The sequence below is a fragment of the Oreochromis aureus genome, linkage group 17 (genome assembly GCF_013358895.1).
Source record: "Oreochromis aureus strain Israel breed Guangdong linkage group 17, ZZ_aureus, whole genome shotgun sequence".
NCBI lineage: Eukaryota > Metazoa > Chordata > Actinopteri > Cichliformes > Cichlidae > Oreochromis > Oreochromis aureus.
Window position 1 is genome coordinate 22,499,134 of NC_052958.1, and position 25,894 is coordinate 22,525,027.

General features: G+C 42.6%; 2 protein-coding genes across 4 annotated transcripts; one reads left to right on the plus strand and one right to left on the minus strand.

The window, feature by feature from the left end:
- Nucleotides 1–1,838: 1,838 nt before the first annotated feature.
- Nucleotides 1,839–15,989, plus strand: xpot (exportin, tRNA (nuclear export receptor for tRNAs)). 2 transcript variants are annotated; one of them, XM_031736863.2, is made up of 24 exons: nt 1,839–1,990; nt 5,413–5,566; nt 6,571–6,653; nt 6,729–6,785; nt 6,877–6,946; nt 7,110–7,328; nt 7,581–7,765; nt 7,851–8,019; nt 8,516–8,752; nt 8,888–8,926; nt 9,010–9,072; nt 9,147–9,271; nt 9,349–9,493; nt 9,575–9,789; nt 10,826–10,895; nt 10,967–11,205; nt 11,294–11,579; nt 11,667–11,856; nt 12,157–12,273; nt 12,397–12,512; nt 12,591–12,638; nt 12,721–12,792; nt 13,123–13,179; nt 13,262–15,989. In XM_031736863.2, exons 2-24 carry the CDS (start codon nt 5,480–5,482, stop codon nt 13,286–13,288), a joined length of 2,916 nt encoding a protein of 971 aa, XP_031592723.2. In that variant the 5' UTR covers nt 1,839–1,990; nt 5,413–5,479; the 3' UTR covers nt 13,289–15,989. The 2 variants fall into 2 exon arrangements, with proteins under 2 accessions (XP_031592723.2, XP_039456811.1); XM_039600877.1 differs by lacking the exon at nt 1,839–1,990 and adding an exon at nt 2,049–2,415.
- Nucleotides 15,990–18,829: 2,840 nt separating this feature from the next.
- rtcb (RNA 2',3'-cyclic phosphate and 5'-OH ligase) lies at nt 18,830–22,700 on the minus strand. Of its 2 annotated transcripts, none has more exons than XM_031736857.2 (12): nt 22,491–22,700; nt 21,986–22,064; nt 21,837–21,904; nt 21,661–21,760; nt 21,313–21,469; nt 21,088–21,244; nt 20,828–20,987; nt 20,561–20,736; nt 19,951–20,139; nt 19,765–19,875; nt 19,561–19,680; nt 18,830–19,473 (listed from the first exon to the last, which is right to left on the minus strand). In XM_031736857.2, the coding sequence occupies exons 1-12, from the start codon at nt 22,581–22,583 to the stop codon at nt 19,366–19,368; spliced, it is 1,518 nt and encodes a 505-aa protein (XP_031592717.1). In that variant the 5' UTR covers nt 22,584–22,700; the 3' UTR covers nt 18,830–19,365. The 2 variants fall into 2 exon arrangements, with proteins under 2 accessions (XP_031592717.1, XP_039456814.1); XM_039600880.1 differs by lacking the exon at nt 22,491–22,700 and adding an exon at nt 22,220–22,388.
- Nucleotides 22,701–25,894: the final 3,194 nt, after the last annotated feature.

Genomic DNA, 25,894 nt, shown 5'->3' on the forward strand with positions numbered 1-25,894 from the left:
TTCCCCCCAGAAACCGAAGAAGGTGAGTTATTGACCCACAATCTGTCAAACATCTGTCAAACAATCTGTGTCAGCGATGCTATGACTTCATTGTGAGGCTAAAATCTGTTTTTAATGAATATCTGACCGAGAGAGTCAAATACAACTCAGCAGCCCTGAGAGGTGGGTTAAATGGCAGGAAGCTCTGGACTGATTATAATACAAGTGATTTCTTTATTTTAAATATATCCTCTTTATAATCCTGCAGCGTTTTACCAGAATAATCATGAACACTGGGCATCAAACACACAGATGTATGTTTACATATATCTGTCTATATCTTAAGTAGACAGATATAGTGCTTATCCCTATATCCTTAGAAGAAAGATCAGGCTTCCTGCTGTTTAATGAACAGCAGGACGAGTCTTCAGTCAGCACATCAAAGCACGGAGGAGAAAACAGGCTCGTGATTCAATCCCCGTTTAGAAATACTGTTTTAAGACCACAAAAATGTTACAAAATAAAGAGTTTGACCAAGCTGTTTTTTCCACTGCAAGCAGGTGGAGCTGAAGAAAGAGGGCTCCACACTGATATGATCAATATGAGAGTCAATCACTCATGATTATTGATTTATGATGTCACGCAGATTCTCTCTGCTCTGATTGGATGCCTGAGTGTGGGAGAATCAGCTGATCAGTACCTGTACCTGCTGAGCTGTCTGCTGTGTCCTGTCATGTGACCCCACCAGGTAATTTTCTGCTTTCTGAGGGAGCACATCTGTTCCTTCAGATGTTTACCTGCTGTAAAGGTGTGATCTGAACTCTTAAATTCAAATTAAAGTGTGCACTCTTTCTTCCTGTGGCATGATCATTGTCATCACACGGTCACAGGTGTTCACATACTCATGGAATCTTTAACCTTGTATAATTATAAGAAGAAGAAGAAGAAGAAGAAAAACAAGAAGAAGAATGTATTATCTTGGCAAATGTATTCTTTAGTGTCTTTGGACTTCATAAGAAACAGATCTAGTAATCATGGTCTATGTGCTTGCCCATAAAAGTTCATCTTTCCCATACTGAACCCATCTTGTGACTTTCATTGAAGAAAACAAACTAGATGTTAAGTCTGTGACCTCAGGAACAACACAAAGGGCCTACTGTGTTTTCTGTCCTGTTATTGTCACCTTTTAGCTTTTTGTATGTCTGATTTAAAATAAACAAAGCGGTCTTGATTCAACATCTCCATGTCAATGAATCTACTGATCTAATGAAGCAAAGGCAGTGTAAGACAGAGAGAACGACAGTTCCAGCTGAACTTTAACTTTTAACCTCAGAGTTAAATCCAGCCAAATTTCAGCCTGAAGCTTCTCTGCAGTCTGACAGCTTCATTGAAAAAATACATAAATAAATAAAATTAAAAAAAAATCAAGAAAAGATTGCACAAACAGAGGAATTAAAAATGCTAATGAAATGTTCAAAATTGGAGTTAGGGTTCACTTGTTGGATCACTTGTTTTTCTATTGTGAATCAGTCCACTCCTTTTGAATTGATGCGTGGAGCTGGCTACAGTCCAGGGGTATTCAGTTACCACATTTGAGGTAACTGTAGTTAAACGTGGGATGCTTGCTGATCACGATTTCCCTTTTTCTTCTTACGGTCTGTGCCACACGTCTCAGATTTTTTTTCTTTCTTTCTTTCTTTCTTTCTTTCTTTCTTTCTTTCTTTCTTTCTTTCTTTCTTTCGCTTGTCTTTTTCTGTTTTTTTTTTTATCTTGTAGTAATGCTCAACCGTAACAACAACCGTTTGTTGTTGATAAATAAAGCTCACTAAAAAAAAAAAAAAAAAAAAAAAATTGCACGTTTTGCTGACGCGGTGACGGCGGACCCTCTTCCGGGTCACGCGCGGTGAGCCGGAAGTGATCGTGCGCGGACACGCTGCGTGCAGTGGTACTCCCGGCGGCTCTATGAGGCGCTGACGGAGAAGGACCACCGGAGGAGGACGGTTTCATTAAGGTATGATCTCCTTCTTCTTCTCCCCTCTGAGCTCTGGCTGTGAACTGCAAACGGGGCTGCGGCTTGCTGAGTTTTTTTGCGTGAGGCTTAAGTTGCTGTGGAGCTCGCGGAGCCGCGGGCAGGTAGCCTCACCGGGCCGTCATAAACCGGGGAAGAACCCCCCTCGGCTCCATCCGCCCCCCGGACCGTCACAGCCGATCTAATTAAACACCTTCGGGTGAAGTCGGCGGGGTTTGGTGGAGTTTCAACCCCGCGAGGAGCGCCCTCCGCCCGCCCGCGAGCTCAGCGGCTAGGAGGCTAGCTGGTGTTAGCAGCTAGTTTGTTCCGATGTGAAGGTGTTAGCTCGGAGCTAACTGACGAAGGTGGGCTTCATCCAGGAGCTGCGACATGGAGATATCCGCCTGGGGCTCAGGTGTTCGGTAGAGGTGAGATCGTGTGCTGTGGGTGGTGTTTCGGTGTAAACATGGAGGCTGGAGTATTGGCCCCGTGTTGCATCACCCTCGGTCTACTTCGTCCACAAACGCCACCCGAGCTGTCACTGCGGGCAAGAGCACTGCCAGTTCACCTAGACTGACTGTCAGCTGGACACCTATTTATCTGACAGTAGATTTACCTGTCATAGTACATAGCCCCTACATAGCCAACGTAATTCAGTCTGTAATTTTGATTAAATCTGTTTTTATCAGAACGCTGGACAAATTCTCTAAATTGGGCCAAAAGTGAATGGAGTTTGGTGGAGAAATGCCCGTTTTCTACAGCAGATTAATCCATGTGTTATTACTGTACAGCAGTGTACACCTACTCGACCACGTACTTGGTTATTTTTAAAAAAAACTAAGCTAATAGGGTTAAGAAGAGCATCCAAACCTTTCTTTACTGAAATTTAATAAAAAGTGAATGGAGTTTGGTAGAGAGGCGCCCTGTTTATACAGCTGTGTTTATTCTTAATCAACCCACCCTTGGTCACATGCTTTAACTGAAACTACAACCTAGATCTGATGTGTTTATCATCACTACAGTGCAGAATCAAATTTCCACTAAATCTGATAAAAAGGGAATGGCCTTTGGAAAGAGCCATATCTCTGGAGCCTTTCTTTTTGAATTATTACTTTTATCTGACAACATCAGTCACATACTTTGAGCCTTTTATTCATTAAATTTGTATTTACAAACAGCAACAACAAGTCTTAAGTACACGAAGGAAAGAACAACAGACAAGATTAAGAAAAGGGATAGAAATAAGCAAGAAGAGGCAGAAAAGGGAGAGGAAGAGTTTTTAAAAATGGAGGAATCAAGGGGAGAAGGAAGGAAGTAGGATATGAATGAGGGAATATAACTAAAGTAGGATGAAGGAAAGGAAGGACAAATTAAAAGAAATAAAACTTTAACGGCACTGGGATGGGAGCAAGAGATGAAAGAAGCAAAGTTTTTAACTAAATGTGATTTTTTTTTTTTTTGTTTGTTTTGTTTTAAATGGAGTTTGGTGAACACTGTTTTTCGCTACATGCCCATTTCAAAAATGGATTTCATCTGATTGTTTTAAGGAGACCACCAGAGAAATAAACCTACACTAAATGTGATCAAAAGTAGAGATGGCACGATACCACTTTTTTATGTCCGATACCGATACCGATATCATAAATTTGGATATCTGCCGATACCGATATGAATCCGATATTGTGTGTTTTTTAATCAATAAAACTGTTTTTTTTTTTAATATCTTGCTGCATTTTGTATAAGTTCATACTCAAGTTTAAATAAACAACAACACTAAAGCTATTCTGTTATACATGTGTGAAAAAAAAAAAAAAATACACTGCACCCAAAATATTTCATAGTTCAGCAACACTGATCAATCTAATAAACCTTACCTAACTTAAAACCTAACTTAAACCTACTCCATCCTCCCTATTCTGGTATTTTAAAGAGTACTTAGCAGAAATATTAAGCAACCTAACTAATAGGGTTGCAAACTCCCAGCAAAAAAAAAAAAAAAATAGGGAACCACCCACCCTCCACCTCATGATGCTTAATTGATGTAATCAACTTTAATTTGATGCAGGGTGAAAAAAAATGCACAGAAACAAATTATTTTTCAAGAATAATTAAATAGATTCAACATCTTTCTTCAACAGAATTGCAGAATTCACAGACGGTACCTTCCCAAAGGAAAAAGTACTATAGCTTACAAGGGTATATTAGACTTAAGAGTTGCTATATATAGTAATGGACTTCTATACATTTTACATCAGATTAAAACTTTGGGTGTAAGATTCAGATAATTATTTATTAAAAGCTATATATTTTAAATGAGAATAAGAAAGAAAAGTATGTCTTTGTGCCCCCTTTTCCCTGTTAATGCCCTATCGGCCCCCCTGGCTAAACTTTGCTAGATCCGCCCCTGCACAGTTACCAGCTGTCAGCTACGTAGAAAAGGATCCTGGTTTAGAAAGTAATATTAAATAAATTCTAACAACAGCTTATCAAGCTTAAACGTGCTGCTGTTGTTCAGCCGCTGGTTTCCTCTTTCTGGCACGAAGTGGGCCAAAAACAAAGAAGAGAGACGGACTCGCGACAGAAAAGCCGATCAGCTGATCATTAAGCAGTTTCACGATTGAAGTAGCGGCAGGAGAGGGAGAGAGAGAGAGAGTCGCTCCATATATCGGTTGTTAAGCTTAACATGGGAATGCTTTACAAACATTCAGAGATGAACTTACACACTTGCTTTACTTCTCTCTGGGATAACTTCCTCGGAGATGAAATGCTGGTTTGGTAGCGAGGCTACAAATACACACAGCCGCTCTATCACATGAGGCATACTGCTGCAACGTGCTACGGTTATGAGCCGAGTTACGTCGTGTTGCAAGTTTTGTGAGGTGCTTTTTTGATATTTAATGGATCGGATTATATTTTTTATTTTTCGCCGATATCCGATCCAGTAATTTAGGTCAGTATCGACCGATACGCAATATCGGATCGGTCCATCTCTAATCAAAAGTGAATGGAGTTTGGTTGAACAGTGGTTGTGTATGGAGCTTTTTCTCCATGAATTATTGCTCTTATGTGACAGCACTGTTAACACCACACCCTACATGTTTATAACCTATAATTAGAACCAATTTAATTGTTGGTTTTTTTTTAAAGAATATAAAGAGAGATTCACTAAAATATAAAGTCTGCCTTCAGTAAAGACAGAGTCTGTATGTTTTCCTGTGATTTCTGATTATTCACTAAAAATAAGTCTCTTGTGCTTCTTTAACTGTAACCTTAATAACTTAAAAGCTGATCATGTTTCTTTGGCTTCTGCTGAAAGAGTTTACCTGAACAAATGACACCTAAAACCTGTAACTGCCCTTAAATCATCTGCTTTAATCTCACTAACCTGTGCTGTGTTGTGACAATTGTCTCTTTCCTTGCTGCAGATGAGAGAGTTCTGGCCGGCAGCAGCAGAGAGGAGTGAACCGGCCTTGGAGGAAAGCTAACCCACGAATGGCCTGCCAGTCTGTCGCTGCAGTCATGGACGAGCAGGCCCTGCTGGGGCTCAACCCGAACGCCGATGCCCGCTACAGGCAGAGGGTGAGGCACCACCACACACCGCCACTGATACCCCCCACCCACACACCCAAAACAGTCACAAAAATCAAGCAGGACGGGTTTACAGATGTATGAGTTGAAAATGGTTCAAAGACGATGCGTCAGGAGCTTAAAAGTAGTAAATCTTACTCAATGTCACAGGTACTTTAACAGAAGTAACACAGCAAAAATGAGGTTAATCAGTGGAGTGAAGGGAGAGTCTGGGTACTGAAGCTTCAGGGTGTTCAGAGGATCTGGAGGACTCTGTACGCAGAAGACTGTAGACCAGTACTTATTGATGGCTTCAGGTGCTCCCCCTGATTTCAGAAAAAACACAAACCTCAATCTCAACTGCTCCAGGGATCCATCATATCAGAGTGATGTTTGAGTACCTTTAATCACCTCAATTTGATGAATAATTACTAGATCAGGTTTAAATCTCTGCTAGAGAACGAGGATGCTCTGCACCATGAATGCATCCGGCCAGCCTGACAGATTATCTGCCACTTTCACTTCATCCTGCAGGTGTTTACAGGTCTTTTCTCACTGTGTTTGTGTTTGAGCTGGTACAAAACTGCATTCAGTCATACTTAAACACGCTGAAGACACTTCTGTTGCTCAGTTTCAAAGATGAGACACAAACCACATGGCGCAGAGCTTCCAGAAACACGACTTCTTAGTTAAAGACAGCGTTCAGGTGCTGAACTGGCCTGCTGAAAACATCTGGAGCTCCATCAGCATTTCTCCTGCTCAGTGAGTCTTTGAAAGGTGGTGATTAGTCAGCGTGTGTGGCCTCACTAAACAGAAGACAACAGGCAAACAAACAGAAATGTTTTAGCATCTATTCTGATGTTTGCTTGCCTGTGAGGTTTATCAGTGTCCAATAGAAACAAGATAAGCAGAGCACACTCAGATCAAAACCTGACATCAGGTCATAGCTGACAGAGCTGCTCAAGTAGAGACAGAGCTGGTGATGTCATTGATGTCGCCCCTCTGTGTATTTCCAGGCTATGGCTTACTTCGAGCAACTGAAGGAGTCTCAGGACGCTTGGGAGGTTTGTGCTGAGGCTCTCGCCAAAGGGATTTACAGGTGAGTGCCCCGCCCACACACCACAGGTGTGTTAGAGTCGTACCTGCAGCTGTTAAATACATTTCTGTGTTTCAGTGATGACCACGTCAAATTCTTCTGCTTCCAAGTACTGGAGCATCAGATCAAGTTCAGGTGAGAAAGAAGCTTCTTCACACATGATCACATGATGAGTGTTACCTGCTGGAGCTGCTCTCACCTGTATATATGTGTGTGTGTGTTACAGACATTGCAGTTTGAGTGCTGTTCAGCAGCAGCTCATCAGAGAGACTCTGATGAAGTGGCTCCAGTTTCAGGTATGTCACACCTGGTTCCACATTTAAAATAAAAAGAATAAAACTTTGTGCCAGTTTAAACATCACAGTAATTTTCACTGGTTTAGTGGTGCAGATTTGAGCCTCGCTCACATCTCCTCACAGACTCGCTGTCACGTCTTTCATCTCTTCCTCTTCCCCGCAGCTGATGAACACACAGCCCGAGAAGGCCTTCATCAGGAACAAGGCAGCACAGGTGTTCGCCCTCACCTTCGTCATGGAGTACCTGACTCTGTGGCCCAAGTTCTTCTTCGACATCCTGTCCCTGGTGGGTCTGAACCCCCACGGAGTCGACATCTACCTGAGGACACTGATGGCCATCGACGCCGAGGTGGTGGACAGAGACATCCTGCACACGCCGGAGGTCAGAAAGCGGATCATGATGGGAAAACCTTTGGTGGTGTTTTATATTTGGTGCTGAGTTAGAGAAGGAGAGCAGGCTGATGTGGGAGGAAGAAGCCTCTGCAGGAAAGGAAACCCACAGAGCTCTGGCCCACACGTTACTCACAAAAACAGACTGGTTTCTAAGGAAGGGCGGTCACATGACCCAACAGGAAATGTGTCATAGGAAGCGTTTGTAGCTTTGGTGATGATTTCGCTGCATGTATTCCTGCAGGAGACTCGCAGGAACACGCTGATCAAAGACAGCATGAGGGAGCAGTGCATCCCCAGCCTGGTGGAGTCCTGGTTCCAGATCCTGCAGACGTACCAGCAGTCCCACCCCGAGCTCACCTGTCAGTGCTTGGAGGTGGTTGGAGCCTACGTGTCCTGGATCGACCTCAACCTCATTGCCAATGACAGGTCAGAACGAACACGGGGAGAGGCATCGTGAGACATGATTTCTGAACCCATGGCCATCACGTCTCACCTGTTTTTGTGTTTTCAGGTTCGTGAACCTGCTGCTGAGCCAGATGTCCATGGAGGAGCTGAGGGAGGAGGCCTGCGACTGCCTGTTTGAAATCGTCAACAAAGGAATGGATCCAGTGGACAAAACCAAGCTGGTGGAGTCTCTGTGCCAAGTGCTACAGTCAGCAGGCTTCTTCAACGTGGAGCAGGTTAGAGTTACCATGGAAACAAGGAACACGCCCATCACAGCCTTAGAGGCTCACGAGGGTCCTGAAAATGTCTGACAGTGACTGAAAGCACCGTTCTGCTGTTATTATAAATATTTCCAGCTGTGACATAAAGGTAAACATGAAACGTTTCCATTGTCCATCCATCATCGTTGTTCACGGCCTGTCCAGAGCTAATCAAAAGACATCAAGTCAAGAATAGCTGCTGTAGATCATCATTTAACACAAGAATATTTTACTTAAAGGAAAAAAGCAGCCACACTGAGGTCTCAGTACAGTGTGTAAACGGTGTTTATGAAAGGAGGATTTGGTGTTTGTGATGTCACAGATGATCTCCCAGCTGGTTCATTAAACATGTATCAGTTTAGAAATTGATTTTGTTTTCTTAAGTGTTTAAGTTCGCAGCGTTGAACTATTCCTGCAGAATCTGTTTCCTTTACAGCTTTGTGTTTATGTTTCCTCTTCCTGTCCCCTTTAGGAGGAGGATGTGGACTTCCTGGCCAAGTTCTCACGGCTGGTGAACGGCATGGGTCAGAGTCTGGTGCTGAGCTGGACCAAGCTGGCGAAAACCGGCAACGTGAAGGACGCAGCTGAGACGCTGCAGGCCGTGGAGGCCAAAGTGCCTCTGCTGCTGCAGCTGCTGGTGCACGAGGATGACGACATCTCGGCCAACATCGTCGGCTTCTGCTATGAGTACCTGCACGTCCTCAAACAGGTGAGGCTTCTGAGACCCGGGCAGCTTTTCTAACTTTTAGGAACAAGTTTAAAAGTGAGAACATGTTAAAAATTAGGGACCTTCGGGTCTCACAGCAGTGGTTTAAAATGTTCTGAGATTGTTTTCTGTTCATAGCTTCCTCAGCTGACAGACCAGCAGAAAGCGAACATCGAGGTGAGTCTCTGAGCGCGCTCAGTGCATTCTCACGTCTTTATCTGAGGGTAAATCATTAAAAAGTTTTCTTGTTGTCACCACAGGCCATTATGCTCGCTGTAATGAAAAAACTGACGTACGATGACGAGTACAACTTTGAGAACGAGGTGAGTTTCTGATTCTTCCTCTGTGAGGGCGGGGCAGAGCAGCAGGCGTTACATCTGCTGTGGTTGTTTCTCAGGGCGAGGACGAGGCCATGTTTGTGGAGTACAGGAAGCAGCTGAAGATGCTTTTGGATCGACTCGCTCAGGTTTCACCGGAGCTGCTGCTGGAAGCCGTCCGCCGTGTCTTCACCAACACGATGCAGTAAGAAATGTTTTGATTTGTTTAGAGAGGCGGGAAAAACGCAGCTGCCATGTTTCAGCTTTAATGTCTCCTCTCAGGAACTGGCAGACAGCACCCTTCATGGAGGTGGAGGTAGCCATCAGGCTGCTCTACATGCTGGGTGAGGCCTTACCGGCGGCGCATGGTGCCCACTTCTCTGGAGACACGGCCAAGACGAGCGCCCTGCAGGACATGATGAGGACGGTGAGTCACATGACCGCTCGGCTGTGGTTTGGCGTTTGTGCGGCAAAATTGTAAACACGCGTTTCCTTTTTGAACCCTTAGCTGGTTTCCTGCGGTGTCAGCAGCTACCAGCACACCTCCGTCGCTCTGGAGTTCTTTGAAACGGTTGTGCGATACGACAAGTTCTTCATCGTGGAGCCGCAGCACATTCCTGGCGTGCTGATGGCGTTCCTGGACCAGCGAGGCTTGAGACACAACAGCCCGAAGGTCCGCAGCAGGGTGGCCTACCTGTTCTCCAGATTCATCAAAACCCTACAGTGAGTCCAGCTTCACTTGCTGCACAGCATCACACGTTTCAGGTTCCAACGGCAAGCCGTTGCCATTGGAAGCCATGTGATGCCATTGATGCGGCAACAGGCTTCACAAGTGTGCGCTACACCAAGAATAACTCCACCACAACTAAATGTGATGTTTATACAGAAAACAGCAAAACTACAACCTGAGAAAATATTGTTTCATAAACTCCTCGAGCTGTACCGGCTCATTTTTAACGTAATAAAACAAACTACAGCTGTCATTTCATTCACAGTAGCCATGGAAACACAAACTGTTAGATCAGATTTGTGAGGTTCTTGTGGTTGCCAGCAGGTAGATTAACAGCAGTGGTGAGTCCAGCCACGCTCACAAACATTTGGGATGAGTTTTATTGTCTTATGGACGTATGCCGAGGGTCTGGAGGGGGACGCACTGAGCTTGTGCAAATTTTTGTATGTAAAACTACATGTCCAGCCACGTTTTTTAAAAATAATTTATAATATTTAGTCTTTTGTAATCAGATGATTCTTTTTCTTTCTATATTACCACAAAGACAAAAAAGACATGAAACGTGTGAGCAAGTTGCCCTCTGACCCCTAAACCTGTTCATAACTCAGGCTGGAGTCGGGTTTAATGGTTTATGATGATGATGTCGTTCTGTCGGCTTTATCGGGTTTTGACCTCCAGCTTTCACTGGTGCGGCTCTCAGCTGTTTACCCATTCATTAAGATTTCTAACCTCCGCTGTGGTCATGAGTAGAAAGAGTGATGCTAAGGAACTTAGCTTCAATCTGAAAGGCAGAGTGAGGTGGATCTGACCAGGAGGCCACCTCGGTGAGGCGTTAAGGCCCCAGGGCGTCTGCTCAGGCTGCTCCATGACAGAAATATAGAATGAGATTCAATACAGTCAGATGTGAATCTAATGTAGTTAATGAATCCAGGAACGAAGAGTCTGATTTAAGAAAGAACATCCGAATGATTGAAAATATTCTCAGTTGACTTTAAAACCCAGTGTTTGTTTACCGCTCTCTGTTGGCAGTAAACACATGAATGCCTTCGTCGAGGACATCCTGACGAGGATCCAGGACCTGCTGGAGCTCACTCCACCTGTGAGTATCACAACACCGCCTCTGCTTGCTGTTTCCTCCTCCTATACTAACTCATACATTTCTCTGTCCAGGAAAACGGTTTCCCGGCGCTCCTGACCAGCGACGACCAGCTCTTTATGTTTGAGGCAGCCGGCATCCTCATCGTCAACAGCGAGAGCCCTGTGGAGAGGAAGCAGGCACTGATGAGGAGCCTGCTGACACCGCTGATGGACGCCTTCCGCCTGCTACTCGCCAAACTCCCCCAGGAGACTGAGGAGGAGCGTCAGACCGCCCTCGCCGACTGCCTGAGTCACGCCGTCGGCTTCGCCAGGTGAGAATCCATCAGCGATCTATTTATTTATTATTCTGTCCACCGCCACGGCGTGCTACTCACCTCACCACCGTCTGTGCCGTTTCAGCCGGACCAGCAAAGCGTTCAGCAACAAGCAGACAGTGAAGCAGTGTGGCTGCACCGAGGTGTACCGGGACTGCCTGCAGGCCTTCCTGCCTGCACTCAGCTGCCCCGTGCAACGGAGCATGCTGCGCAGCTCCGTGCGCTCCTTCCTGCACCGCATGATCATCTGCATGGAGGAGGAGGTGCTGCCCTTCGTCCCCGCCGCCTCAGAGCACATGCTGAAGGACTGTGAGGCCAAAGACCTGCAGGAGTTTATTCCGCTCATCAGCCAGATCACCGCCAAGTTTAAGGTAAGCCGCCGCTGAACCAGCGCCAAACCCTCCTGCACGCTCTGACTCGCCATCCTTAACAAACTTCTCCTCCTGTTGCCACGGCAGCGGCAGGTGTCTCCCTTCCTGCAGCAGATCTTCATGCCCCTCGTCCTTGCCATCTTTGAGGTTCTGGCACGCCCGGCGGAAGAGAACGACCAGACAGCGGCACTGGAGAAGCAGATGCTGAGAAGGAGTTACTTCAGCTTCATCCAGACCATCGCAGGAAGTGGGATGAACGAGGTGATGGCCAATCAGGGTGAGCGCCACTCAGCATGACAAGAAACACGTAGACACAGAAGTAGGGTCTGAACCTCACAGGGGAGGGCTCATTCAGGGAAAGGAAGCATAGAAGGAATGATGGGAAAAGGAAGAAGAGAAAATGAATTAGGAACAGGAAGTACAAAGGAAGAAGGGAAGGAATGAAGGAAAAAAAGAGATGTTAGGGAGAAGGAAACAAATGAGGAAAGGAACCAAGAGGAGAAAACAGTCCAGAATAATTTTTTCTTATTATACTTAAAATGAAGGAACAGGCCAAAGTTAAATGTTTTGTTTCCAGGGGCGGAGAACATGGAGCGCATCGTGTTCACCATCATTCAGGGCGCTGTCGACTTCCCTGACCCCATCGCGCAGAAGACCTGCTTCATCATCCTCACCAAGCTGGTGGAGCTGTGGGGTGAGTCTGAAACATGACCTCGACAGGAAGTCGTTTCCTGTGAGCAGGAAGCTCTTTTTTTTGTCACTCCCTGCTGGTCAATACAGGGTGTGAGCTTCACTCTGAGCTCTTCTTCTTCTGCAGGAGGTAAAGACGGCATAGTGGGCTTCCCCGACTTCATCTACAAACACATCGTCCCAGCCTGTTTTCTGGCTCCCCTCAAACCGACCTTTGACCTCTCAGATGCACAGACAGTCCTGGTGAGTTTCTTTAATTCCGCCTTTAATTAAAAAAATCTCGTTTTGGTGACGAGCCTCAACTTTTTTTCTTTTTCTCAGGTGCTGTCGGAGTGCGCTCTCACACTGAAGATGATTCATCTCAAACGGGTAAAAATGCGTTTTTGTGGTTGACTGAGCTTCGTTATGTGTCACCGCGCTTCCGCTTGAACATGTGCTGTTTTTGTTTCAGGGACTCGAATTCATCCAGTTCTTGCAGCAGGAGTACCTGCCCTCGCTCCAGGTGGCCCCGGAAATTTCACAGGTCAGACAAGCTTAAACCCTGCCATGATGTTCAAAAATACCTCGAGACGTGTTCCTTTATTTAATTATTTAATTTATCTTCAGTGTTTTATTTTTTATATGTTCAGTTTTATTCATTTCAAAGTGTTTCCTTATTTAAATATAATTAATAATTTTTTTCTTGCGTTTTTTTCCTCCTTTGGTAGTTTCTTGTTGGTATAGCTTTAGTAAATTTGAACCTGCTGACTCTCCGTACTTTGGACGAACTGTGGTTGAATGTTACCTAGTGTTGGACAGGTGGGTGTGTCAGAAAGCCTGTTAACAGTTCTTTGTCTTTTCTTTTATCCATCAGGAGCTCTGCCAGGTTCTCCAGCAGCCTGACGTCAAAGTCCTGAAAAACTACATTAAGGTACGAGTTGTTTTTCTTTCTTGGTTTACGGCCGAGTTCACCTGTTTTATTTCTACTGATGACCGTTTTTTTCTGTCGACAGGCGTTCTTCCAGCGAGGAAAACTGTAGGGAAAAAAACTGGAAGTTCACTGGGACTGAAGGACTCTTCACAGGAAGTGGTCATACTGCCACTCAACAATTGAAAAATACAGGACCTTAGCATAGGCGCTGCTCTTGCACTTAGAATTAAATGCATAACGAAGCCCAGCTTGTCTAAGTCGGGGACGCGGAGCGAAGCCTGGTGAAACCCCTCCCTCTGAGATCAGCTGCTGATGTGCAGGAGCGCCACGTCTGCTCAGAAACGTGGAGAACTTTGTGGACGCCATGAGGAAAGGGCTTTTTTTTTTTCTTCTTTTTCTTTTTCAGGAGAGGACGCCTCTTGTTGGGAAAAGATTGGGTAATTATCCTCAGTGACATTCTAGGTTAGAAGAATCAATAGCTTTACACTCACATTAGAAACCACATTTCAGAACAGGCTAGACTGAGTTTTCTAAGAAGGAAGAATAAAAAGGGCTGACGCATTATTCTTATTTAAAATGTGGCTTTTGTTTTGTTTTGGTTTTGTTTTTTTTAAACATGCTGAGGAGTGAACAGTTGGTTTTAGGTTTGAAGTGAAACGTTACAGCCCGACTCGATCTGCAGATCAAATATTATCTTGTTACCTGATCAGACAGAGATCCTCAGCGTGGATTTTAAAACCGAAGACGTGACGGAAATAGACACCACATTTTTGTTTGCTGGATGTGGCTGACTTTTTTTTTTTTTTTTTTTAAATTTCAGATGGAAATGAAAATGTAATGGAGGAACAAAGTGTAAATAAGAGAATAAGATGTTAAAAATGTAAATAAAATTCCTAGGTTTAGTTTCTTTTTGTTTTTTAAATATTCATTCCCATCTGGAAACCATGTGCGGAGGCCCATTTATGCCAGGGGAAAAAAATGTAATGTAAAAGTTAAAATTTCCGATTTGTGGCATCAAAAGTTTATACAAAAAATTAAATATTCGTTCTTAAAAAATTTTTTGTTTATAAATCGATTGAGTATTCATTTAAATTCACTTTCAGAATGAACATTTTTTTCCAGGTATTTTCTTATAAATGCAACCTGATGAGTATTAACACAATTTTGTATTTGTTTTTTGAATTATTTTTTTTTTTTTGTTCAACCTTATGGTGACTCAATGCGTAAAAATTTGGTTTCCATAATTTCATAAAAAGTGAATATTTAAACTTACTATAAAGCGTGACTTTAAAGTAAAACTATAAATTTCACAGATGTAACTTTTACACAAAACATTTGACCCACACTATTAGTTTTACTGCTTCAATACAACAAATCATGTAAATTGAGTTAATCACTACATGGTTATATTTATTACTGCACTGACTCACATCTTTTAAAAAAAAGAACATTTCATTTGATAAATTTAAAAATTACAATTTGCAAAAGTTGCAAGTTATTCTGTTGTGACTTAAAAGCTTGCTGTGGCTTTTAGTTTGGTTTTTTTCTCGACCTTAAAGTCACAGTTTTAGGTTGTTTGAAATTAAAAATTTAACAGGTGTGATCTGAAAGTAAACATAAATATGTTTATTATTCCAAAAGTTTATCAGGTTATTAACTGCTTTGATGTATTTAGTCAAACGAGTGACTTTTTTTGATTGAGTAATTAACATTTTTGATGCAGTTTCTCAATATTTTGAGGTTTGCTGTATTCAGTTAAGTTGTGAGTTTCTATGACTTTCATAGAATATTTTGTTCTAGTATCTTATAGTTTAACGTTTGGCAATTGAAAAATATTTTTTCGGGGGCGGGCGGGGGCTCTGACTTATTCTGAGTATTTGTACTTTTGATGCCTCAAATCTCAAAATCTAAAACTTGAAAAAAAAATCTGAATAATAATAAATGTAATCTAGCATTCAAATTGTTGCGATTTATTCAGTAAAACTGATTAACCAAACTTAAAATTTGAATCTGTTCTGTTCTGTTCAATCTCTAATTTGGACAACTTTCATTCCTTTTTCTTGGCATATGAGGACTTCCATAGAAATCTGAACTAAATCATGCGTATCTCCTGTAAAAACAGACCGTTGCTGTGTGCAGAAGCAGCTTGATTAATTTTATATTGCAGTGACAATTCAGGACGATTCATTATGCAACACTTTTACTGTGAAGGAGCTGCCAAACAGTTATAACTGTCCTGAAACAGCAACAATCTGTACAAATGCTCTTCACACCTCCAGATTTTGTGACGCCCTGTTCTTTGACTTGCCGTGCGTCTGCATTACAGGGAATATTTCCAATGTTTGAATAAGTCGGTGTGTTCATCGTAATTTGCTGTAATTTTCCTAAAACTTTGCCTTTGGACAACCTGCTGAGAAAGTGCCTGAAATTGTTGGTTCCAGTTAAAAGGGGACATCTTACACTCTCAAGAAATCCAGCGAAAACAAAAATCTGATGAACGATAGTAATTTTTTTTCTTTAAAGAAAAGGCTCAGTAATTTGCCCAAAAAGCGAATGTTTATTTGAGGAGTAACAGTTGTCAGCTGCGTATTAACATGGATTGAATTGGATGTACAGTTTGCCAATTAATGCTGCAGAACGGATTTGATGACAACAAAAATCTAATGAAATGTCATTAAATCATTGTTTACCTTTTCAGTTAACTGTAATACAGTTTTTTCTCCTCTGTGGTGAATTTAAAGATGCTATCTCTTCAACCAATATCTGATATTAATGCATATGAAATAAAAAGAAAAACATTTGCTTTATTAGACAAATACAGATATCACATTCATAGTGAGCCTGAACTAAAATGTGAATATTTTCAGCTTTTTTAAAAAAAAATCGTAAATAGTTTATTTTTGGCAGATGTGGGCTTCCATAGACCTAGCAAAGTGCTAGTGGTGTAAATACATGGTTTAACGCAGGGCAATTGGTTTCTGGCTCTCATATAATTCACCTCAGTTCTCTGATGATATGAAAGAACTCACTCAATGATGTTAGGTTAATAAAAACTGCCAAGCTTGGCACGCGAAAACACTTAGCCTCCTTAGCTACAAATATCTATGATTAGAAATTATTTTATTAGCATTTTGAACATTATGTCCCATTTATAAACTGACCAGAGTTTTGTTACTGCAACTTTAACCCAGCTTAGTATAAAAAGTTAAAGAGGCCTGTTACCTAATTAAAGGTAGATTTTAGTTTTATCTGGTTTAGCTAACAAGCTAATGCTAATTGCTGCTAAAACAAAGATCTGTCATTTCTATATTTTTATCAATTAAAAAAATCCATTTGTTATTGAAATTATTTACAGTAGTTATTAAATGTGTGGGTTTTTTGGTTTTGGTTTTTTGGTTTTTGTCAGTGTATGCTAGGCTCATGGTTCCTCCCATTTCAATTTTCACGTTATGTTAAGCTAGGCTGAAAGGATCTTTAGGGTACAGGGTTTTTGTTTAGTTTGGGGTTTTTTTGTGGGGGGGGGTTACCTGTTTTTAAAAGGCTTAAAATCTTCAAATGTTTTATTCCTAATCAATAACAATGAAAATTAAACATAACCATGATGATGTTAGTATATCACAAAGATGGTCAAAGCTAAAACGACATAAAAAAAACAACAACTTTACAGTAGCTGCTTATAGCCTTTGTAATGTTAGCTATGTTGACTGGTAGCTGTTTTGATGACGCGCTGATTAGCAGTTTCTCTGATTTCGGTTCCCTTAATTTCAGTCTTTGTGCTAAACTAAACTAATTGCAGTTTGGATTGATACAGATTGTCCAGCCAACAAGATTGCACTGGATTTTCTCAATTCTATTTGCAGACTGTAAATTTCTTAGCAACATGTGAAAGCCACATTCCGCCACTAAAAATTTTAAAAACATCCCAGCGTTGATACAAAAATGCACTCAAGTTGTCAGCTATAGAAATACAAAAACATTTATTAAATGTCAGGGTTTTTTTTGGGGGGGGGGGTTTGTTTGTTTGTTTGTTTGTTTTTTAGGTGACCTTTCTTTTAAAAGAATGTCTGTAGAGAAATTAAAACTTTCCTTCAGGGAGATGCTCAGCTGGATTTTACTCCAAGTCTGAGAGTTTACTGTTTAGCTTAGCATAGCATAAAGACTGTAAATGACTAGCTTAGCTCTGTCCAAAGTAAAAACTACACCTGATGAACACCTGTTTCTAATGACTGTAAATGAAAGACTGGAATTATTGCTTGTTTAACATCTGCCTTTCTGCAAATGCCGAACACTCAAAAAACACTCAGCTGTTACACTAACACCAGGATCTACACCTTGTAGTCTCTATAGAAAAATGTGCACCTCCACATATTGTTCATGCCCCATCAGTTTGAAGTGACTTTTTTTATACCATAGAAGTATTCACGCCGACACTAAAGGTCAGCTCTGCATCCAAATGTTTACTTTTCCTCCGTCAACCCACAAAAAAGCAGAATCAGGTTTTATTTAAAAAAATAAATAAATAAATTAAAAAGGATTTAATGGATGTTTGAGTTTTCAGGTTATATTTTCCTGTAAGTGGTCCTGAGCAGACAGAGGAGAACTGAAAAATTGCCAAATAAATAAATTTTATTGATGGTGAAATGTGTTGACTTTTATTTTTGAACCTTCTGTTTGAATGTCTGTTAAAAAAATAAAGTGTTCACTAATCAGCCACCTCATCGTTTTTTTTATTTATATATCTGGATAAAGATGCAGTAAAAGTGCAGAAACTGGCTTCTTTTTATATGATGTATGGAGGTATATTCATGCCACAATAGCTAAGCAAAGTTTACAACTAAGATGTACATTAACAATATTATTGACAAAGTGAAGTATTTGTAACATAATAAATTCACTCCAACATCCATGTGAATTATTTGGGGTCTTTAATTTGAAAGGATTTGCATTTCTTTTCATCATCTGCACAAAGGAAATATTGTGACATCCAGGCTGTGTTATTACTAATATTAACAGCTCGCATAAAAAAAAAAAGTTTATTTCTGTAGTTTTTTAAGCAGCTCAGTCCTTGATGATCATAAAGACTTAAATATGTTAGACAAGTTTGTAAACTTAAATTTATGTAAATGTTTGAAGGAAACTGCAAATATCATTCAGTAAAGTCAGTCTCAGGTTGTTCTGTAATAATGTTTTTATTTTAACCCTGTTGAATCACGCAAATATGATTTCCTTTAATTTTTTGTTTGCTGTCATAATGTGAGATCAGCGTGAGATTAAATCTCTGAGCCTACATGTGGGATTAGGAACAGTGACTTTGACTTTACCTCCTCTACGGAGGTCATGTGACTACTTTGATTTGGTTAACGTATCCGGAAATGTTCCCAGAGGTGGATCCTGAGATTTTCTTTCCCACTGTGAGATGTGATGGAATAAAATGAACATATGAGGAATTCATGAATTCTTTCAATTTTGCTTCTTAAGAAGCTAAACTCACAGTTTCGACATTTATGTCCTAAAACAGGAGAACATCATTCATCCACAGCAGAGTTGCACATCTGTTTTCATTTTATAAAATCCTTTTTTCTCACCGTGGACCAAACACTTCACAGGTGTTTGTATTCTCAGCGGCAGTGGGAAACAAAGACTGAACCCGTTCACTGCACACTTGGTTCTTTATTGAAGTCGATCTTTTTTGGAAACTAAACAGAAATTAAACATGTTTAAGTTTTCTCAGACAGTCTTCGTTATTACGCACGTTTAAGGCATGAATTTGATTTATATTGCAGTAGTGTGAGCACACAGAAATGATAGCAGATTTCTGCATTTATCTCAAAAGACTCAGATCCAGCTTTTCTTCTGGGACTCGCTTCATGCTGAGCGGAGAAAAATTTCAGCCGCAGTGGCTCTGTTTTTTGATCTGCAAGAAGTGCAGCCGCCCATTTCCGAGGACGTGTGTCGGAGAGCTCATGAAGCAGAAACTGGAAACTACAGCGGCCACTTCAGTCCTGAGAGGTGACCTCTGACCGCCACTGCAGTGCGATCTGGTTTTCTTGGCAACCAAACAAAAACAGAACTTTTTTTTTGTTCTTTTTTTTTTTTTTTTTAAATCCTTCTTTAACGTAAATTTTCTCCAAACAGAAAAGTCGTGTTTATCGTCTTTCGTCCATGAATCATTTCTGCGGTTCAGCTTCATCCTTTGATGACAGCGATCGGCCTCAGTTTGATCGCCTTCTTGCTGATGCCAGCCTCGTGACACGTGTTCACCACGTCTGTCACGTTTTTGTATGATTCAGGAGCCTGAAAAAAAAAAAAAAAAAAATAGTCAGACACAAACAGAAAACAGCTTAAAGTGCATAAAAACCCACCCTGACTCCTCCCCCTCACCTCCTCCATCACCAGTTTGGGCGATGCCACCCGGATGGCGATGCCCATGTCGGCTAGTTTGTCCAGGACGTCCTGGAAGTCCAGGTTCCTGCGTGACTTTGCTCGAGAGAGCGCTCGGCCCTGAAACAGACAGGAAGTTGCTTAAAGACATGAAACGAACCAAGGTTGACCATGTGACAGTGCGAAGGGCGCTCAGACTCGTACCGCTCCATGACAGGTGGTCCCAAATGTCTCCGTCATGCCCTGCTCGGTCCCCGTCAGGACGTAGCTGCAGGTCCCCATCGTCCCACCGATGAGCACCGGCTGACCTGTGAGCTGGAAATGGCAGCGAGTTCAGGCAAGACTCAAATCATGATGGCGAGTAAACGGACGAACATGACACGCTCTTACCTGGTAGTCGACGGGGATGAGGGGGTGGTGAGGGGGGAAGGCTCGCGTGGATCCTTTGCGGTGAACGAGCAGCGTCCTCTGCTTCCCGTCCACAATGTGCTCCTCCACTTTGGCGATGTTGTGAGAGACGTCGTAGATGACGTGCATGTCAAGGTCATCCGGCGTCGTAGCGAACACTTTGGAGAAGGCCTGAAAGACACGAAAACCGCTTTTACAGACTCCGCTCACCCAAACCCCTCCCCATAATGATCATAGCAGAATCGGGACATTCTGCTATGATCATTATTATGAATTAAATAAAAGTTAAAAGATTAAAAAAATTAAATAAAAAATTTAACGAAAATAAAAAACAAATGAACAGAAGCAGAAATTGAATTTTCTATCACATTAATGATTTTTACATTTGTATTTTTATATTATTTGTGGTGCGTTTAAGTGCATTCGTCGAATCTCCGACTCGGAGTGGAACAGAGTGGGTTCATCCTCCTGATCATGGAACTCACTTCTTCATGAGAAGAGCTGCGCTTTAAACACCATGTGAGGTCACTTCTCTTGTTAGGGCGGGTGCATCGGTGCGTTTATGATCTAAGAGCAGCTCAGGTGAGCGTACCTGTCTGGTGAGGAAGGTCATGGAGGAGCGGTTGACCCAGGCGTAGTTTCCTGCGGCTGCCATGCCTTTCAGGTAATCCTGCCCCTCAGGAGAGGTGATTCGAGCGCAGGCCAGCTGACGATCGTTCACTGTGATCTTGTCACGCTTCATCGCCTTCTCCATGGCAACCAGAGCATCTGTAAATATCACCAGGTGTTTTTGTTGATAATTTAAAAGGCAGAAGTGAAGCTTTGCGATATTTGGTGATTATTTCGGCGGCACTCATACCTGTGGCGACCTGATGCCCGAGGCCTCGGCTGCCGCTGTGGATCATCACACACACCTGGCCTTTGTGGTCAATGCCCATCTTCTTGGCGGCGTAGTCATTGTAGATCTCATCCACCACCTGGATCTCAGCATAGTGGTTTCCTGCTCCCAGAGTGCCGAGCTGGAACACACACACACACACACACACACACACACACACACAGCTTTAGACACAAGCAGAGGGTTGCAGGTGTGAACACAGGTGTGAGGTGCAGGGCTACCTGCGGCAGGCCTCTCTTCTTGGCCTTGGAGGACACCTTGTTGGGGTCGGCCTGCAGCATGCGCCCGTACTCTTCGCAGTGCTCCTTATCCTCGGCCCAGGCATAGCCCTCCCTTAGAGACCAGTCCACACCCATCTCCAGTGCCTCCTCCAGGTCCCTGGTGACACATGCGTTAGTCAGGTGACACACAGGTGAGGAGAGGCAGGTCTGTTCTGTTCTACTTACTTGGCTCCCATCGGGATGACGCCTTTGGAGCCGACTCCCACAGGGATGTGGTCGAACAGTGACTGAGCGAGCTGCTCCTTCACCGGCTGGACATCGCCCTCGTCCAGGTTTGTCCTCAGCAGGCGGACACCGCAGTTTATGTCAAAGCCCACGCCACCTGGAGGACACATGGGAAGTACTGTTTTAACAGGGTGGGTCACAGAGTAAGTTTCATGACGGGTGACCACAGCAGGGAAATCGACAGCTTGGAAGATTTTTACTTCCTGCACACAGTTTCCCACCAAACTCCATTCATTTTTCATCAGGTTTTAGAGGACCCTGCTTATGTTTTATCATAGTACTTCCTACCTGGAGACACCACGGCATTGGGGTCGTCCATGTCGAAGGCCGCCATGTTCCCGATAGCAAATCCGTACCCAGAGTGGACATCTGGCAGGCCGATGGATTTCTGCCGACCAATCAGAGACACCCTGAGTACGAAGCAAAACATTTACTGTGGACACATAGAGAATGGCGACACTCACGTTCACAATCCCTGGCAGCGCCGCCACATTCCCAATCTGCTTCATGGCTGGAAGGAACCCGCCCACACCTGAGGAGGAGGAACAGAGAGAAATGAGGAGGGTGGAGGTCAGGTAGAGGGGGCTCTCAGAGGGGTTCAAAGGTCACCGACCTCCTCCTCGGCAGGCATTACGAAGCTCCTCGAACATCAGCTTCTCCAGAGGCTCGTTCACGTAGAAAACTCCTTCCACCTGCGAGGAAAAGGAGGAGGAGTCAAGAGGTGACAGCAGGGGAAATAAAAGCTTTTAAGGAGCGTCACTGCTTCACTTTAATGATTATTCTGAATCTTTCTTCTGTCAGACAATGAAACCAACTGAAAATAAACTAAAATGGAGCAGAGAGTCACCTCCTCCCAGCGTCCACCCGCGGGTGGAGCAGAACAGATACACTTAAAACTTTCGTAAATCATTTTTAAGCGTTTTTAAGTCTGTGCTGCTGTTCAGAATCATTTTAGCCTCGTGTTTATTCGGCATTAATCGGGGGCTCCGTCAGCTCCTGTGTTCTACTGTCTCTGATGTTCTACTCTCATGCCGTGGACACCTGTGTTTAATCAAGTCACCTGCAACTGACAGCCCGGCAGCCACGTTAGCAGCTAGCTGTTAGCCGTTAGCTCGTACCTGCATGTTGGGGACGAAGCCCTTTTTGATTCTCCAGGAGGTGGAGTTGATTTTATCCAGAAACTGCAGCTCATCATTGTAACTGCGACTCATGACTGCACAAACGACCAGAAACGGCAAATCTCACTCTTTAACGCCGCGTTTCACTAGCTGTCTGATGTAAAAGATTCTTCTTCGGCTTCTCCTTCTTCTTCTACGCTCGACAGGCTGCACGCGCATTACTGCCACCTACTGTCCAGTGTTCCAATGAGTTATTCTCTATGCGGTATTATCTTCAGTAGAACAGCAATGTGTGGACGTGCTCCAGGATCTCTCTGCTCCTCCTGCTCTGCGGGTTCAATTTCTGTGATGGAAACACTTCCTGCCCTCTGTGAGGAGCTCCTGCCCGTGACCGTGCTCCCACACTCACACGTGTCCTTCCTGTATTGTGAATCATAAACTAAACCCTTCCCTTTCAATCATTTCCCACAAACTTTGCTGTCGTTCATTGATGATGTATTTATGATTTCTGGGTATTCTGGTGGCCCGCGCTGCAAATAAGACACGGCCCTGCCCTCCTGAACTGTGTGTTCAGTCTGCTCTTTCCATCAGTCACTAATTTTTCTTTTTTTCTTTTCTGATTTCTTTTTCTTGTTATGACAATACTGTTGTGGAATAAAAGTGCTCCACATAGAGCCTTTGGCTGAATTACATCCAGCTTCTTGGCTTTTTAATCACTGAATTTGTGTTTTTAATAGTTGTAGTTATTACAAGTGCACAGGCTTGAATGTGTAAAAGAAAACAATCATCTTTATTTCTGCTGTGGATCATGAAGATTGATGTAGACAGTCATTCACTGAAACATGGAGATCCAAAGCGTCATTAAATAAATATTATATAATAAATACTGAGATGGTTATCAGAATCAGAATCAGAATCAGAAACTTTATTGTCATTGTCACCAGTACAACGAAATTAAGAAAGGTCCCCGATCATTGTGTCATCCCTAACAATATCAGAAAATAAATAAAACAATAAAATTTCAATAAATAAAAATAAACAAAATAATAAATAAAATAAACAAAATACTTAAAATACTAATAAGACATATCAGTAAACATTCACGTACATTCCCACATACATGCCTCAGACAGCGAATGGATTAACACAAGAGTGGCGTGATGGACATTATTTTGCAGTATTCAGATGTGTTATTGCGGTTGGATAAAAGCTGTGTTTGAGTCTATTTGTCCTTACACTGATTGCCCTGTACCGTCTGCCTGAGGGCAACAGTTCAAACAGGGAGTGACCAGGATGTGAGGTGTCTTTAATGATGTTTTGGGCCTTTTAAGACAGTGGATGTTGTGTAGAACTTCCAGTGTGGTGAGTGGGCAGCCAGTGATCTTTTGGGCGGTGTTAATGATCCCTTGGAGTGCTTTCCTCTGGGCTCCTGTGCAGCTAGTGTACCAAATGCATATGCAATAGATTAGTACACTCTCGATGGTGGCTCTGTAGAAGGACACCAGCAGTCTTTGTGTGATGTTATTCCTCCTGAGAATTCTCAGGAAGTACAGTCTCTGTTGGGCCTTTTTCAGCAGCTCGGAGGTGTTCACACTCCAGGAAAGGTTCTCCTCTATATTGACTCCGGAAGCGGAAGCTTGCCACCCTCTCTACGCAGTCCCCATTAATGAATAGTGGTTGGATCTCTGCCTTTTTCCTTCTGAAGTCTATTATGAGTTCTTTGGTTTTTGAAGTGTTGAGGAGGAGGTTATTGGCCTTACACCATGACGTCAGCTGCTCCACCTCATCTCTGTACATAGACTCGTCACTCTTGGAAATGAGCCCCACCACAGTGGTGTCGTCTGCGAATTTCACAAAGATGTTGCTGTGGTGGCGAGGAGTGCACTATGGAGATAAATGACAGAGACAGACACTGCTGAGTGAGATCCACTGACTTATATCAGCAAAGAGAGAGAGAGCAGCACTGATCTGTGAATTCATTAAATGATCTCAATAGATACAATAGACAGAAATAAGAGGTGGAAATTTTCAACTTAAACCGTCATCTAGTTTTTCTTCTACTTTTAGTAGAAAATGTGTTTAATGCATTCAGAGATTTCATCCTTACTGTTACCCTCATAGTACACAGACACAGCCCAAAGGAGGACCAACAAACACTGATCCACTGATCTTTGTCATTCTCACACAGTTAGTTTGGAAATGAATACAGTAATAAATAAACTAATAATACAACTGTTAATAAAAACATAAGACCCCCAATACAAAATTTGTGTCAGGAGTATCAGAACAGTTGAGATGCAGTTTTGCTAAACAACGCGTCTCTGTAGCTTTTAAACCCCAAAACACATTGTGGCAAAAATTGGTCCCCTCCAAGGATCAGGTCCCCTGACACAGAGTAATATAGTGTACGCTGTTAAGGAGGATTGCCATGATTTATATATCCGGGAAGCCAAACAACCTCTGGCGAAGCGGATGGCACAACACAGAAGAGCTAACTAGTCAGGCCAGGACTAGGTAGTGTCTTCACACCTACAGGCCAGTGGACACTCTTTCAATGATGAGGATGTATGCATCCTGGATAGGGAGAAACGCTGGTTTGAGCGGGGAGTCAAGGAGGCCATTTATGTGAAAAGGGAAAGACCATCTCTGAATCGAGGAGGGGGTCTAAGGGTACATCTTTCACTATCTTACAATGCTGTGATTGCAGCCATTTCCCAACTCTCTGTGAATGGTACTCATGGTCAATGATCAATAGGCTTTGATCAACGGGCTTCGATCAGTGGTTGTTGATCAATGATCATGAGAATTTGCATATTAATGATCAAAGAACTGACCTCACAGCCCATCGTTCATTCAGTGGGCTAGTTTCAGTCATTGTGCAAATGTACTGTTTATAATGTTGGGGAAACCTGCAGTCAGCTGAGACTGAAGAAGTCACTTGGATGGGTGATGAAACGTTTCTCCCACTAAAAGCGCTACGTCCAGATGAACAGAATCAACCTTTTGGGGAACATAAAATGCCGTTATTTAAACAGTATATAAAGATGATTAATTTAATCTCCCCTGCAGATTTATTCATACCAATCGACATGTTCTGGAGAATACAGCCCGGTTGCCGTATTTGTAGTTTTAAGAAAGTTTATTTTGGATAACGATTCAGGAAGTTTAGTGACAAGCCTTCAAAACAAAAGCCGAATCAACACAAAGCAACATAATACATGCGTACATATATTAAATAAAAAATATAAATACATGCATCTAATTTAATAAAAGTTGTTATTTTGAAAAGTTGGGCCTTTTTACGGAAGAACAGATTTACGCTAACATAATTATTAAGAGAATTTAAAAACAAAACAAAAAAACTTTGGTTTATAAACTTTTGATTTGAGCGCCCTCGACGTGTT

Coding starts and splice junctions, on each gene's coding strand:
- xpot (XM_031736863.2), top strand. CDS start 5,480: ATGGCCTGCCAGTCTGTCGCTGCAGTCATGGACGAGCAGGCCCTGCTG. Junction 12,513..12,590: donor CAGATGCACAGACAGTCCTG/GTGAGTTTCTTT, acceptor TCTTTTTCTCAG/GTGCTGTCGGAGTGCGCTCT. Junction 13,180..13,261: donor TCCTGAAAAACTACATTAAG/GTACGAGTTGTT, acceptor TTCTGTCGACAG/GCGTTCTTCCAGCGAGGAAA.
- rtcb (XM_031736857.2), bottom strand. CDS start 22,583: ATGAGTCGCAGTTACAATGATGAGCTGCAGTTTCTGGATAAAATCAAC. Junction 21,245..21,312: donor GTCATCCCGATGGGAGCCAA/GTAAGTAGAACA, acceptor ATGTGTCACCAG/GGACCTGGAGGAGGCACTGG. Junction 19,474..19,560: donor CCAAACTGGTGATGGAGGAG/GTGAGGGGGAGG, acceptor TTTTTTTTTCAG/GCTCCTGAATCATACAAAAA.